General features: G+C 42.0%; 1 protein-coding gene across 2 annotated transcripts in view; it reads left to right on the top strand.

Annotated features, from left to right (window-relative positions):
* PLXNA2 (plexin A2) overlaps positions 1 to 15408 on the top strand; it is a 440886-nt gene that overhangs the window by 377457 nt on the left and 48021 nt on the right. For both annotated transcript variants that reach the window (XM_033152909.1, XM_033152910.1), the window contains exons 18-22: positions 144 to 383; positions 1006 to 1149; positions 3924 to 4158; positions 10694 to 10836; positions 13513 to 13781. In XM_033152909.1, the coding sequence (XP_033008800.1) occupies positions 144 to 383; positions 1006 to 1149; positions 3924 to 4158; positions 10694 to 10836; positions 13513 to 13781 (1031 nt within the window). The remainder of the gene's footprint in view (positions 1 to 143; positions 384 to 1005; positions 1150 to 3923; positions 4159 to 10693; positions 10837 to 13512; positions 13782 to 15408) is intronic.

The raw sequence follows: 15408 nt of genomic DNA, 5'->3' as shown, positions 1-15408 counted from the left end.
AGCACATGGATTGGAACAAGATCTCTTGTTTTGTTTGTGTCCAATTCCAGTGACATCAATAGAGATACATGAAATATTTGGGCACTTCCCAAAGACAGAAAGATTTTATTCAAAGCATAAAATCCTTGGTTATCTGCTTCCAGGTATGCAAAGTTGTGAATTCAACCACCCTAACTTGCCTGGCTCCCTCCCTCACTCTGGAGTACCGACCTGGTTTGGATGCTGTTGAGCGACCTGATGAGTTTGGATTCATCTTTAACAATGTTCAGTCCTTGCTGATTTACAATGACACCAAGTTTATCTATTACCCAAACCCTACCTTTGAACTTCTGAGTGCCACTGGGGTGCTAGATCAGAAGCCAGGCTCACCCATAATCTTGAAGGTAAGATGGTGAACACAGCCCTGATAAGAGCACAAACCCATACTCATTGGAACACCACATTTCAAATCTTGCCCTCATTTGACAAATCTCCCTATGTATTTATTGCTTTAGGACCACTTAACACTTTACATTTTTAGGTGCACACATTGGATTTTTTAAATTGTCCAACAGAGGTCTCCACTAATGGAAGAGGAAAGCAGACAATATTTGATGATTCCCCCTGTACCACCCAACAACACTTTGATGTTGGCCTCCACTAGATCTGCAAGCAGAAGAACTATTTAGTTTGCACAAGGATGCTGTCGGATGCCACCCGGAATTTGGGGAGGTGGAGGAAGGTTCAGGCTTAAATGCAACAGACAAACACTTTCATCATGTACCTTTCCATACCAGGAGTTAGCTCTCATTAAACTGTACAGTTGATTATAGAAACATATACCATTATCAGTAATATCTATTGGAAAATAATTATACAAGGAATTTGTTACAGCATATCCTTAAAAGTACACAGCACACAATATGTCGTAATCATTGATTTTGTGCTGAAAAGCTGATCAAGAAGAAGCCAAGGCAATACTAGATCTTTACTAGATTTACTAGATCTCTCACTTATTTCCCACAGGGTAAAAATCTGTGTCCCCCTGCCACTGGTGGAGCAAAGCTGAATTACACTGTTCTGATTGGAGAGACTCCTTGTGCTGTCACCGTCTCTGAGACCCAGCTGCTGTGTGAGCCGCCAAATCTCACCGGACAACACAAAGTTATGGTGAGGTCCAAGAAGAATACTTTTGTCTACCCATCTTCTGATTTTGAATTTTCCCTCTCAGTGGTGATTTGGAAGTAGTATCCCTTTCTGCTCCAGCTACTGTTCTGGCTTTTGACATGGGGCTGAGGTAGGGTGCAATCCTTTATTTGATGTGAATGTCCCAAATTTTGCAGAGATACAGGAAATCCAGATGCATGTCTTTGAATGCTCCCATTAATTTTATTGAAGGATGACATGGATATTTTTCTAAATAAACGAATGAATTTGATAACACACTGCAATAAAACAGTTTAACTTATACATGTAAATATATAACACGATGTAGAAGTTATTGCTGCAGTGAATAGACCGTGGTGGATAGGGATATCAATGACTACTCACCACGATGGCTGTGTTCTATTGTACTGCCGGGGACAGTGTGACTGCATATTGGGAATAACCAGTGGGAAGAGTACTGTTGCACTCTGGTCCTGCCATTATAGCCTCTGGTTGGCCATTGTGGGAATAGGATGCTGGACTTCATGGATCTGTTGATTGATCCACTAGGTTTCTTCCTATGTAGACAGGAGATTCTGTATTTGTAGAACTTTTTTTTTTTTTTTAGCCACACACACATTACACAAGCACACACTGGATCAGTGTGAATTTTGCATGGTAATATATAGTAGTAATGGATAAATCAGATTTAGCTCTGACCTTCTACCTGATAAGATTGAAACCCCATAGCTGTTGAAAAATAAAAAGTGCCATCACACTTTTGAGCCTAGCTAGCTTTATTGCAGCAAGAGCTTTTGCAGACAGCAAAACATGTAAGTGGGTGTGTTGGGCTCCCAACACAGTGGGAAGCAGACCCACTCGCCTCAGCTCATGCTAGCATAAGCTATAGCTGAAGACAGGATTAGCTTGCCTGTCAGGTTTATTGATGAAAACCATTTATTCAGCTTTATGCTCTAAGGGCACGTCTGCGCCAGATACATCCCGTAACAAATAAGGCACAATGATGGCAGACAAATAACCATTTTAAAAATGGTACAAGGACAATAGTGTGGACACAGACTAATTGTTGTTTGTAATTTTGCTCCACTCAGATGGAGAAGAAATGCATAATTCTATGACAATTTTTACACACTTGTTTTAATAACTGGTTTCTTGAAACAAGGATTAGAAGTAGATGTTTTTCTTCCTGCTAGCCTCAACTTTAATAAATATGGTAGCAAAGTGCTAGTGTGTTACCTCATTTTTAAGCTAATCTTTTCACCTAAAATGAATGAGCCAGGGAGCACAAGGGAAATTACAGTTGTATGATAATGCCCCATTCAAAATACTGCCACTGGTGTATAATATAATATAGTTAACGATCAAACAGGCAACCTCTGAAGAGTTTTGGCAGTGCTTGCATGATGCTTTGGTTCCAGATCATTTTCTCAGGTTTACCCACTGAAAAGGATTGAAGTGAAATGCAGGGAAGAGGTGTGTTTATTGAATAAGGCAAGCAACTCTTGGGACTCTTATTTATTGTATTTGGAGGACAAACCAGTGAAGCTGGTATGCTTACATTTCAATTCCCCAAAAGAAGTTGGTCCTTTAATCAAACCTGCCTAACGATCTTCCAAGTTTATTTTGCTGGGATCTAGTGAAACCTTATCTGTTTTGTGTCATATACTTTCTGGTGCCAAGTCATAACAGCTCCCTGTTGAAATAGCACTGTAACATAGCCCTTTCCCTATTAGTATCTGCACTTATCAGAGGCCATGGCATGTTTTGCAAAACTTAGTCCATCCTTAACTGTCTATCTGTTTATTCTGCCGCAAACCCATGGTTTACCCCAGGCCCTGCCATTCCATCTCTTTTGTTTTTCCTCTCTTCTTTCCTACTTCCTCTTTAAACTTCTTTGTCAATGAAATTGTCATTCTGTCTCTAATGTCCATGGTTTACAAAAGGAAGCTGAAGGCTTGTGAAATGAAAGTCAAACGGAGCCATCAGATAATCAGAACAAAGCCAGAGATAGTGCCGGGATGACGCATTTATCGCAACTTGAAGCCTTTTCTGTGTTTCAAGTAGGCTGTGCCCTTTCTCTCTGTAGATAGACAAGACCATGCAAGGGGTGTCTGTGATTTGGCAGACCAAACTTTAGACTGTGTGCCCTCTGAAGGTATAGTTGGCTCTTTGGAAATTATTCCCAGAGCAGGTCTGACATGGGCAGGGGATCTTTGTCAGGTACTAGTCCTTGATGACACACATTTCTAAAGAAAAATCCTGTGAAGATGACCACTGGAGCAAAAATAGAAGTTTCTTTCCATAGATCAGCTCCTATGCAGATGAGCAGAGAGACACATTTAGAGCCTGTATTAGAAATTCTCAGGGTCTTTCTGGGGGGTGGCCCACCCTTTTTTTGATGCTCAAGGCAAAATGGGAGGTGTGGTCCTGCCACTGCTGCTGCTGCCTGAACCACCAGCAGAGAAGTTGTGCTGGCATCACCACTGATTTCGAGTGAGATGTTGCATGGTCCACAAGTTCCTATGTGATTTTGGCAAGCTCGCTCCTGAAATCGGCACCAATGTAGGCACTGCTTCTGTGCCAGGAGCGGAGGTGGTTAGACAGGCAGGGTCAACCCTGAGGTCTTCCTCAGAAGCAGATTGTTGAAGCTGTTTGATGCTTTGCACAACAGTTGGCATGGCCTTCTTCCTAAGTAGGTATCTTCTCCCTAGACCACTCTACTTGAGAGCACTGCAATAAAGTTTGATGACTATGTCCAATGTCTTTTGCTTGACTAGGTACATGTAGGTGGCATCATCTTCTCCCCTGGCTCAGTGAATGTGATCTCGGACAGCCTCCTGACCTTGCCAGCTATTGTCAGCATTGCAGCAGGAGGCAGCCTTCTTCTAATCATCGTCATTATTGTCCTCATTGCTTACAAGCGCAAATCTCGTGAAAACGACCTAACCCTCAAGAGGCTACAGATGCAGATGGACAACCTAGAGTCTCGGGTGGCCCTTGAATGTAAAGAAGGTCAGTAGTACTACCCCAGGTATTCTCCTCCACTAATCTGGTAATGTCTAATGACAGATGAGAAAGGGTCTACTTAAGCAAGGGCTTGTGCACGTGTCTTTCACAAAAAGTACTGGTATGTTCGCAGCACTGCCTAGCACAGTTTGACAGAGGCATCAGAGGGATCCAGAGAAGTTACAGGTGGGTAGCCGTGTTGGTCAGCCATAGTCAAAACAAAATAAAATAAAAAATTATTTCCAGTAGTACCTTAGAGACCAACTAAGTTTTTCTTGGCACACGAAAGCACATACCAAGAACAAACTTAGTTGGTCTCTAAGGTGCTACTGGAAAGAATTTTTTATTTTATTTTATTTTGACCAGAGAAGTTACTTATCAGTGAAAAGGAGTTTCCCTTGTTGCACTGACAGTGGCATAATGTGTGAATGAAGGAAAGTGCATCATGGAGATCAGTTCCAAAAGACTGTGGGAAGCTATATAATGATCTAGATCCCTTCTCCTCAGGTTATTGCTAATATGTGATGTCCAATAACAAATGATTAAGGCATCTGTTTCATGGTCTCAAACTGATGATGTCAACTTGTCTGGCCAGCAGCAGCTTTCCTGAGCCTGTGTTGACTGAACAGAAAATCAGGTGGAACATAGGAACCAAGAACTGAGACATGTTACCACAAGCCAGTAATCACCAGCCTGTGGCAAAACTAACTGGGTTGCATTTGCTAATCTTAATTGTCCTTACTGAGCAATGAAGGGGAAAACAATTTCCCAGGTAACCTGGCTCAGAATGATTTAGAGATGGTCCATGAAGATGCAATGGGTTGATGCTATCAGAAGCTACTGAGATCCAATAGTAGCAGTAGAGTTGCACTCCTCTCCCTTTCCCTCAAAGGAGGTCATCTGTTACAACCACCAGGATGATTCTGTGCCAAACCCAGGCCTGAACCAGACTAGAATGGGTCCATAAGTGCCCATTCCTCCATTTGCTTCCTCCATAAGTGCCTGAAGCTGAATTGCCAGTCAGCACCCCACAAACTTGTATGAACAAGCCAGGATGGGCAAGGGTCAAAAGGGCAAGCGGTGGGATGGACAACCAGAAGCATCTTATCCATATCTTCAGGTCTCAATCACTGGAACTGATCCCACAGAATCGGATGAAACCATACACAGTATGGCTTCCTGGACACAATATTAGCAGCTGCATCAAGATGAGTATGAAGGCAAACAGTTTTGACCTTGAAGTGCCTAGAAAACGTATTACAGCAGGCCTGCCTTTGATGGTTCCAGTGGCCCATTAAGTGGGGCAGGTAGTACCTGCCGTGCATATGCATGCAGACACAGGTAGGAGTGGAGAGTCGCTGCAAGTGTCAGACCTTAAGGTATTTCCCATTATCAGCTACATATGTCATTGACAAAAAGCCATGGACATTAATTTTATAATATCTTTTGTCCTCTTGGTAAGAGTTATTGCCATAGCATACTTCCTGCCTTGGTGTTACTGGCTCCCAAGGCTAATTTAACCTTTCTCTTGTGTAAACTGTGTAAATCTTTGGGGAAAGGGTGTCATTTTGCCAATACACGTGACATTCAAGCCTCAATTGAAGGGACACAAATGCAGCAAAGCACCAGTGTCTGAAATGGCCAGGGCAGAGAAAAGACCTGTCCCCATAATGCCACAGTGCTAAAAATTCCTCTAGCCCACAACATAATTTTGTTTAAATTAAGCTTTCCTGGAACAAGGACTGCTCAACTGATGAACCCAGAAAGAGAGACAGGACCACAAGGAATCACAAAGTAATGTCCTCATAATCTGATCAATCCACTATGTTAGGATTAGACAGACTCAGACCAAAGAATTGTTAACTCTTTCCTACCCTTGCACTATGTGTAAATGTCTGAGGATCATGATCATGGCTGTAACAACATTTTTTCCAGTAGCACCTTAGAGACCAGCTGAGTTTGTTCTTGGTATGAGCTTTTGTGTGCATGCACACTTCTTCAGATAGTGTGCATGCACACGAAAGCTCATACCAAGAACAAACTCAGCTGGTCTCTAAGGTGCTACTGGAAAGAATTTTCTATTTTGTTTCGACTATGACAGACCAGCACGGCTACCCACCTGTAACAACATTTGTTATAGAAGATGATTGACTGCCACAATCACGCATTAGGTCTGCATTTTCTGCACACTTACCTCAGATCAAAGTCCACTGAACACTGTGGGGCTTATTTCCAAGTAATTTCCAAGTAAACATTCATTGAATCAGGATGGAAGAAACCTGCAGACACTAGGATGAGCCATTTCACACAAAACATTGTCGTTTTCATATATACACACATATTTCTTAGCACATGTGTTTTTCCTAACATAACTTTTCCCTGTTGACTGAATACATCTCCAGTACTGAACAGTACCAAGTCTTGTTTCCGTGGTAACTGCCTCCTGCTTACCCTATTGCCTTTGATCTGGTGTGAATTTAACAGGGCCTAAGCTCACGTACAGCTGTCAAATAAACATTTGGTCAATCTCTCTCAAACATACCCACTCATAAAATGCCCTCTTTAGCAGCCGGAGAAGCTCAGAGCTCTCCCGCGAAGTCTGTATGCGAGGGAAGACAGTAAGGAGTGTATTGGATGCAGAGACATCCTTTGCCTGACTAATGTGTGGAGAACAGGATTAGCCCTTGATCCTATTTAAGCAACATGTATAGAGTTTGTTGGTGCCAGGTCATTAGGCCTGGCTGTCTGCTGACCCTTTCCTGAAGGCATTTTATGTGGATGTTAGGAAAGCCAGAAACCTTGCAATGATCCAAGTGTTACATGGAGTGAGTTAGAACCAGGCAGAAAAGTAATTTACAGCCCTCGGTGACTGACAGCGCAGACCACCCAGTGGTGGGTGGGAAGGCCAAAGTCTGGAAGTAGATGTGGAGTTTCTTGCCTGTATTTTGTACAATAAAAACAAAACAAAAAAATCATTTCCTATCTATTATTCCTGCTTCACCCCAAAGCAAACACTGAAAGGGATTTTTTTTAAAAAAGAAGAAGACTTTCTCACTCTTGACTGCTTTTCAAATACTGTTTAAATATTTTTCATTGGGTAAATAGAGATGAACACATTCCACGTTGTAACGTTCTGAATGGCAAGGGGGATGGGTCCTCTTCTCAAACCAATACAGCCATGATAGCTCAGTTAGAGTGTGGTGCTGATAACGCCAAAGTTGCAGGTTCAATCCCTGTATGGGACAGCTACATATTCCTGCATTGCATGAGGTTGGACTAGATGATCCCAGGCTCCCTTCCAACTCTAAAATTTTATGATTCTTTGATTCTATGATAGGCTCCACGATGCATCAGGGCTTCCATAGTGGTGCCATTTTTGGATTTGTAGTCCTTTTAAGTGACACTGAGATTACATTTGAAACAAAATAAAATAAAAAATTCCTTCCAGTAGCACCTTAGAGACCAACTAAGTTTGTTCTTGGTATGAGCTTTCGTGTGCATGCACACTTCTTCAGATACGAAAGCTCATACCAAGAACAAACTTAGTTGGTCTCTAAGGTGCTACTGGAAGGAATTTTTTATTTTATTTTGTTTTGACTATGTCAGACCAACACGGCTACCTACCTGTAACTGGAACTATGGATTACATTTGAAAGTTAGGGAGGTTGCTTTGCAGACAGGGCAGGGGGCCTTCTATGATCTGGTTATTGGTCTGAGCCAGAAAAGGATTTGAACGTTTTGGGGGTGCCAAAAGCCAATTTATCCTTTGAAGTGAGCTTTTGAGAGCCCAGGAGTTCATTTCTGAGCCATGGTTGTGAACAGTTCAAAGGCAAGCTAGTGAGTGCCATCATCTCCCTGTTCTTCTGCCACCCTGTCTTGGGCAAAGCAGGCGAGACATTGGTGGAAGGTGCTTTGTAAAAAAAAAAAAAGAAATGAAACTTTTTTCAAACATTCACTGTAAAGACTTTTAAAAAAGTTTGAGCCATTACAAGTGTTCATTATGACTCCTTTCAGGTGAGCAGCAGATTATTGTTCTTCCTTAGGCATATGCATGAAGAGACTTATTGTGGGTACTCAGCAGGGTACATATAACTCTGGGAATTTAGCACTCAAAGGTGACTGTTTGAGATGTGCAATTTGTTGGTTTGGGATGTTTTCTTTTTTAAATAAAACACATTTTAAAGCAAAAAGGACAAAGAAGCAGAACACTCTTGTTAGACTGAAGTCTAATTACGAATCAAACATTTATTTTCAGACAGAGCAGTTGCAGATCAAAAACTAACTCTTCTCAGCAGTAGTCATTGATGAGCAATAGAATGATTTTTACAGAGTTGCCATATAAATGTCAGTCCTATAAAAGGAATCACCAGTAAATTTTCTCAGATAGGGTTGAAATCCTATACCCACTTACCTGGGAATAAGTCCCATTGAACTCAGTGGGACATGCTTCTGAGGGAAATGGTTTAGGATTGCACAGGACCGAAAGGTCCTCTAAAAACATTTCTGAGATCTTGGAGATTTGAAAACTCATTAATGCAATCATCCCACATCTTCATATTTTACCATGCCATCTAGCTTCTCATTCAGGTTTCCACAGGCAAGACAACCCCAGTGTGGTCTCCCAAGCAGTGTTATAGAGACTAATTTGAATGTAAGCTTATCTCATCAAGCAAGAGCAAGCTGTCTTGAGCCACTGCACCAACCAAAAGTCTACAGTGGAAGACAATAGCCAAGTGTGGGTGGGCAAGTTCTGGGTATCTAGACCTCTCAGGGTTTTAGTTAGGTCCCATCCTGAATGTGCAACTTTTATGGGGCAGGGCGGCGGTGGTGGAGTTGGTCTTTACTTTTGGTGATATAACAAACAGAATGCAGGCAGTATTTTATCCAATTGATCACTGGGAAACAGTGTTACTCCTGCCTTCCAGTGTTGTAGCAAGTGAGCACAAACACACTGACAAGCATCAGGCCCTTATTTATTATTCTTTTAAAAATATTTTATCTCACTAATTCTTTAATACAGCTAAAATATTAATATGTTAGACTACCTGGCATGGTTATTCTGCAACAATTGCTTGTTCCCTTAAACCCCCTCCTAACAAAATTCCACCTACAGGGTATATTGTAGTGTTTTCCTATTGTATATTCTTGTCTCACTGCATATTGGAAATGAATGCTCAAGAAATTACTCAGCAAAGGTTAATATGCAATTTTCACAAGGTAGGATTCTCTCCCCTGCCCCAGCAAACAAAAAATAAACAAAAAACCCTGCAGTTCTTAAAGTTATGCTATCCCTTTGTCACATGACAGGGAAAAACTAGTAGGGTGATCAATTTTGCATTGCTAAAAATAGAGCAAGAGTGCTAATTTATATATTTAGATGCAGATTTAGGGGGGGAATTACTATAATTTTTATAGAAATAAGATATATCTCAACATAGTAAAGACTGTGACCCAGGGACTCCCTGGTGAGGAACTTCAAGGTCCCTGCTCGTTCTCCTTATAGATCTTAATCTTTTACACCTTCAAATACAGAACTCATGACCACCCTAAGCACCAGCAAAGTTCTCATTTGTGAAGAAATGTAAATAACATTATGTTGTTCAGCAGGGAAGTCTGCTGTCTTTTACCGTAGCAGATTTTAACGAGGACAAAGATACACCCTCTAATCAGCACTGGTATTTTTTACAAACAAGTATGCAATTATGTTTGCATCTTAGGGCCAGTTTACATTCACCAGAACAAGCCTCTCCTGTGTGTGTGTGTCTTAGGAGAGCATCCGCATTCGCACAGAGCCGCTATGCCAACACTTAACATGTTGGAGGCATGACAGGTGATGCTGCCATATGCACATAATGTTTCTGCAGTCCTTCCTCCTTGAAAAGGGGGGGGAGAGGACTGGATATATTGCACATGCACACTGCCATGAAACATGCTGCACTGCCGCCAGCATTTAGAGTTTGCGTGCTCTTTCCCTATGCACATCAAAAGCCCATGTTGCATGAAGCCTGTTGCAATCCTTTACACCTGTAGTTCTCTACCCCCAACTTGAAAGCATTGTTTGCTTCCTGGGCACTGGCTAATGCCATTTAAGCTGCAGAGCATGGGGATGGAATCCATGTGCTAGCCACAGCAACAACAACAACAACAAAAACATTTAGGGTGAGGTGTGGATAGAGTGAGTGAGTGAGTGACTGTGAAAGAGAAGCTGCACAGTACAGTGATTTAAAAATAGGATCTTTATTTTTATCTAGTGCCTTTCAAGGCATTTTCAGTGCTTACATACAAGGTGTGAACAGCATACAAATTAGCAAGTCTGTTTTGTTCTCAGCATCTGTTCTTTGCATTGTGCTTCTCTTTCTCTCTCTCATGCTGGGGAAGTGGCTCCCAGCTTGAGGGCATGTCTGAGTGACACAGAGAGGTCTAGAGTAAACGCGCTTCCCTGAGCTGGCTCATTTGCAGTCCTTGATTGCTTGTACTGCAGCCTGCATTTCCAGTGCTCACTTCTGATTGTCTTGTCTTTCTCCCTCCCTTTCTCTAACAGCTTTTGCAGAGCTGCAGACAGACATCAACGAGTTAACCAGCGACCTGGACCGCTCAGGGATCCCGTACCTTGACTATCGCACATATGCCATGAGGGTCCTCTTCCCTGGCATAGAGGACCACCCTGTCCTGCGTGAACTCGAGGTAATGGAATAGCAGCACATTCTTCCTGTCTCTCTGTTTCATCAGGTAGCAAGAATTGTCGATTCCCAGGTTCCCACTAGGAAGCTAGACTGCAACCTACACAGCTGTGAAAGCACCTTTCTGCCTCCCACGCTGAATCTTATTAGAAGTGCTAGGCTAAGCACATTGAACACTCAAGTTCGCTGTAACAAAAGACTTGTGTTTTATGTAGTTTACACGCAGTTTGCTTCCTCTTGATTTCTTCTGTGTGGCTGCAGTCCTACTATTCCCTGCACCCCCAGTTGCTAAAGCCCCATGACCAGCAGCTGTTTAAAGCTGTTTCTTGAATTCTCTGTTTGTTGAAAAAAAAACCAGAGAATGGGGGTGTCTGAAAAAATTACACTCTGCTTGTTCCTCAAGGAAAAGAACTCTCCTGTTTTGCAAAGAACAAAACCAAACAACTTCTCAAATTTTCTACATCTCTTCCTCCGCTTGGCAGAGCTCTTGGACATGAAGACCTTGGTCACATCCCTTCGGCTTTGTGTTGCCAGCCATCCCAATTTTGAGTTACTTTTTATATAGATAAAGCAAGTGCAGGAGCAGATGGAACCCATTATTCAGTATGAAAATGCTGCTGCTGGCATTTGACCATGGAAAAATAAAAGGAGCATTGCCATCAGTTGCATTTCTGTGCATTAGCCGGATATGCTGGCTTTGTGAGAGTAATAACATGGAAATGCCCATGCCTCAATAGTCCTGTGAAGCTGTTTGAATTTCATTTTTGCTGCTGCTGGGCCTTTACAAACATTTCCATGTCCCCTTTGCCTTGTCAGTCAAGATTCTGCTGTAGAATGTAAGGAACTCTGCAGCCTGTCTCTTCCTACCCACAGTTTGCAAAAGGGTTACACATGATGGCAGAGAAAATTCAAGGTCTGCATACAGGGTAGATTAACAGCTTTGCTGTCCTACTATACATCTGCAGTACACTGCCGATAGCTGTTTAACTTATTGATCAATATACAAAGTCCTTCTCTGGGGCTCTAATTAAAACAAGCCTGGTAGCTACTGTTCATAGCTCAAGTGGTAGTATTTTGAAGACCTAGACTTGGAGGATCAGACCTAAGTTAAGTGAAAGAAATATACACTAGGTTTTATTTTTCAAGTGTGTTTTTACAATAAAAAGAAAATTGACCAAGCCCAATGGCAAAAATGTGCCGTAGTACAAGTCTCATGCATTTTGACAGGCTTGCCAAGGGAGTGTTCTTGGTGGACTTAACACAACACTTCTTATTCTACTAAGCCTAAACAGCTTGTATGCAAATCTCTTTGTCCCTAGTAAGAGAGCAGTTATAGACTAGTATGAAAAGGTCATGAACAAAGCTAAATTTGATTGATTGCAAATTAAGCCTAACTAAAGTTTAACCCACTCATGCACTTTTTAATTATTTATTGCTCTAAAACAATGGTCTACTTATGGGAAGGTTATATGACGTGAATGGCAGGACCTCTTTCCAGCCTATATGATGTGATATTTTTTCAAGATGTTTAACTTATATTATAAATTGAAATAACTTGTAGTCAGATAAAGATGAGTTTTACCCCCCAACTTTCCTGTCTCACAGACTTTGGGGCAATTAGCCGAGCCACTGGTTTTGCACCTGTGGAAATGGGTGTTTAAGTAATCAGTCGTGCCTTGCTTTCTCTATTTATATCACAAAATAGCAAGCAAATATTGATGCTAGCTACTTCTTTTATTTACCATTTCCCAAAAAAGCTATAGTAGTGATGAATGTGCTGCCAATTACACAGCTGCTTAGTTACATAACGTGAGCAACTTGAACACGCAAGTCACTGAAAACTTTGGAGAAGAATTATGCTCAGTGCTTTATCATTTTGACTCATAATGAATTACTTACAAACAGGACTAGTGGGAAAGCCTGAATGTTTTTTGTTATTTGTTTTACTACCATTTCACAATAAAGCAGTTGCCTAAATTAGTAATTAATTTGCCAGTGGGAGTGTCACTTTTGTGCAACTGATGCACAATTCACGTGCCACTTAGTGGGCTTTTAACCTCAGTGCGCAGACAATATAATGTACCTCTTAGCAATAAGGTTCCATACGCGGACCAGCTTTGTGGTCAACCTTAGGTGGGAGACATCACTCTTTATCTGTTAGCTTGCCCCATATATAGAGAGACAAGAGATCACTTTCTGAAACCTTTGCTCAGGCAAGCAAGCAGGTACACCCCAGCAGAAATAGTTCGGTTTCTTCTGAGTGACAATAATATATTTGTAACACACAGAGTGGCCCTCTATGCATTGGCTACTCCCCCCCACCCAAAAAAAAGCAGGAAAAAGGAGTTAGATAAAATCACTGTAAATTGTTGCGCTGATTCAGAGGTTTAATTTGAAATCAAGCTGGATTTGAGTTTGTTGGTGTCTCTGGTAACCTTTCATGGATGGTGGCTCATATTATTCATGTATGGTCTGCACTGGTACTGTTGCTGCAGGTTTGTTGCTAGAACAATAAACTTATATTGCTTGCTTGCTTGATTTGATTGATTGATTGATTGATTGATTGATTGATGTACTTTGTAGGGCTATACTCTGAGCTTTTGGAAAGTTGAAGCCAGGCTGGAAATAGGAGGCATTACTCTTTAAACCAGTCCCTGAAGACACTCTTCCCATTTTACAGGTGCAAGGGAATGGACAGCAGAATGTTGAAAAGGCCTTGAAGCTATTTGCCCACCTGATCAATAACAAGGTCTTTCTGCTGACATTCATCCGTACCCTGGAGATGCAGCGAAGTTTCTCTATGCGTGACCGTGGCAATGTGGCTTCCCTCATCATGACAGGACTTCAGGGAAAGCTAGAATATGCCACTGATGTCCTGAAGCAGTTGCTCTCTGATCTGATTGAGAAGAACCTGGAGAACAAGAATCATCCCAAGCTTCTCCTGCGCAGGTAAAAGTGAAGAGAGAAGGTGGTTTGATTGATGTTGTTACCTTTTTTGGAAAGGCTGTGGTTCAAGAATGCAATAGCCCAGCTGTGCTAATGTGAAGGGCATGGGGGCTGGAAAAGTGAATTCTCCCTAATGTTCCTGAAATTACCAAGTTCACCCACCAGACTTAACCTTTGAACACTCTTCTTATTTGGCAATCACTCATAGCCAAGTAAGATTGTCTTCCATAAACACAGTTTTAACAATGTGTCTGTAAGTGACTGTGGAGGCCAATTCTGGATCCACACATCATTCCACAGTGGGGACATTGGTTTCCAGGCAGGAGTTGATCATGGTGTGGATTTACCAAGCGTGCCTTCCTCTTAGCACATTTCTCCCTTGCGTCCTGAGTTCGAGTGTCTTCAAAGCCCATGACACCTTTGGTAAAGGCTGTTCTCCAATTGGTGCACTCACAGGCAAGTGTTTCCCAATTGCTGGTGTTTATACAGTACCATGTGCTTAAAGACCTCTTGCAAAAACCTTTGCTGTACCAGTCTGGTTTTACCCTGGAAAATCTGGTGTCCCCATTAGAATGTTTGATATCCCAGCTTGCTGCCGTCATTCCTCTTTCCCAATGACTGCTGAGAAAACTAACATGTTATGTGGATGACTCTATTTGCTTTTGTATCGACCAAGCACAAGCAAGGAGGGCGGAACCTCTGCCATAAGTGTAAGATTTTAAAGTGGGCAATTCTGGAGCAAAGTGGCAGTAGCTACAAGAGTAGCAAAGGATAACACAACTGGCTAAGAGGAAGCCATGGAGGAGGAGCATCATTCAGTCATAGTTATGGTAGCAAAACTGAACTGTTAGCCTCCTGGCTGCAGTTGATGCTATGGGCCAGTTTCCTGCTTAGGGGCACCAGGAAGGCAAGTAACAGAGAGCAAAAAACATGTCAGTTGTATCTAACTATTCTGTCTCCTATTAAAGTTACCTGCTGATTTATCTTCTGCAGCACCTCAGTTCCTATGTAATGCCAAGTTTAGTGATGCTGCACTAGCACAAAACTTGTGCTAGACCAGTGAGTCTTAGAAATTTGCTGTACGTTCAGAAAGACTTCTGTAAAGTGTCTTTGTTCTGAAAAATCTGAGGACAGAGTTTCAGGCAGTAAAGAGCAGGGAATTCTCATTGTAGTAAGACACACCAAGACCCCATGTGACTTTCTCATTCTATTAATTACTTTTTCATGTTGCCTTTAATGTCTCAGAAACTGAGCCAGGGATCCTTGCCTAAGCTTTTCACCTGACCTGCACCAGGAGTGCCTGGAGGTCTCAGTGTTGTCAAGGAGCAACTCCACATGGGGTGACCCTAGGTGACAGTAATAAGTAAGAATATGCAGCAGAGGTTTTGACAAGTTGACAGTTTAAATGCATTACTCAGCTTCAGCAGCCTGACCCTGACCTACAGGGACATTAGCCATGTTACTCTACATTTTCCAGATGTCAGGTTTTTATTCCCAGGCACACCATTTTTCGCCTACCTGGTATGTTGGTAGAGATTCCCTCTCCCCTCCTCCAAGCTAGCTATTGTGAATAGACAGGAAATCAGATCCACCAATTAAGTCGTGTCCATATAGAGTAATTGCCAGGTCT

The sequence above is a fragment of the Lacerta agilis genome, chromosome 6, assembly GCF_009819535.1.
Source record: "Lacerta agilis isolate rLacAgi1 chromosome 6, rLacAgi1.pri, whole genome shotgun sequence".
Taxonomy (NCBI): Eukaryota; Metazoa; Chordata; class Lepidosauria; order Squamata; family Lacertidae; genus Lacerta; species Lacerta agilis.
Note: the sequence above shows the minus strand (reverse complement) of the source record. Positions and strands in the feature narration are given on the sequence as shown.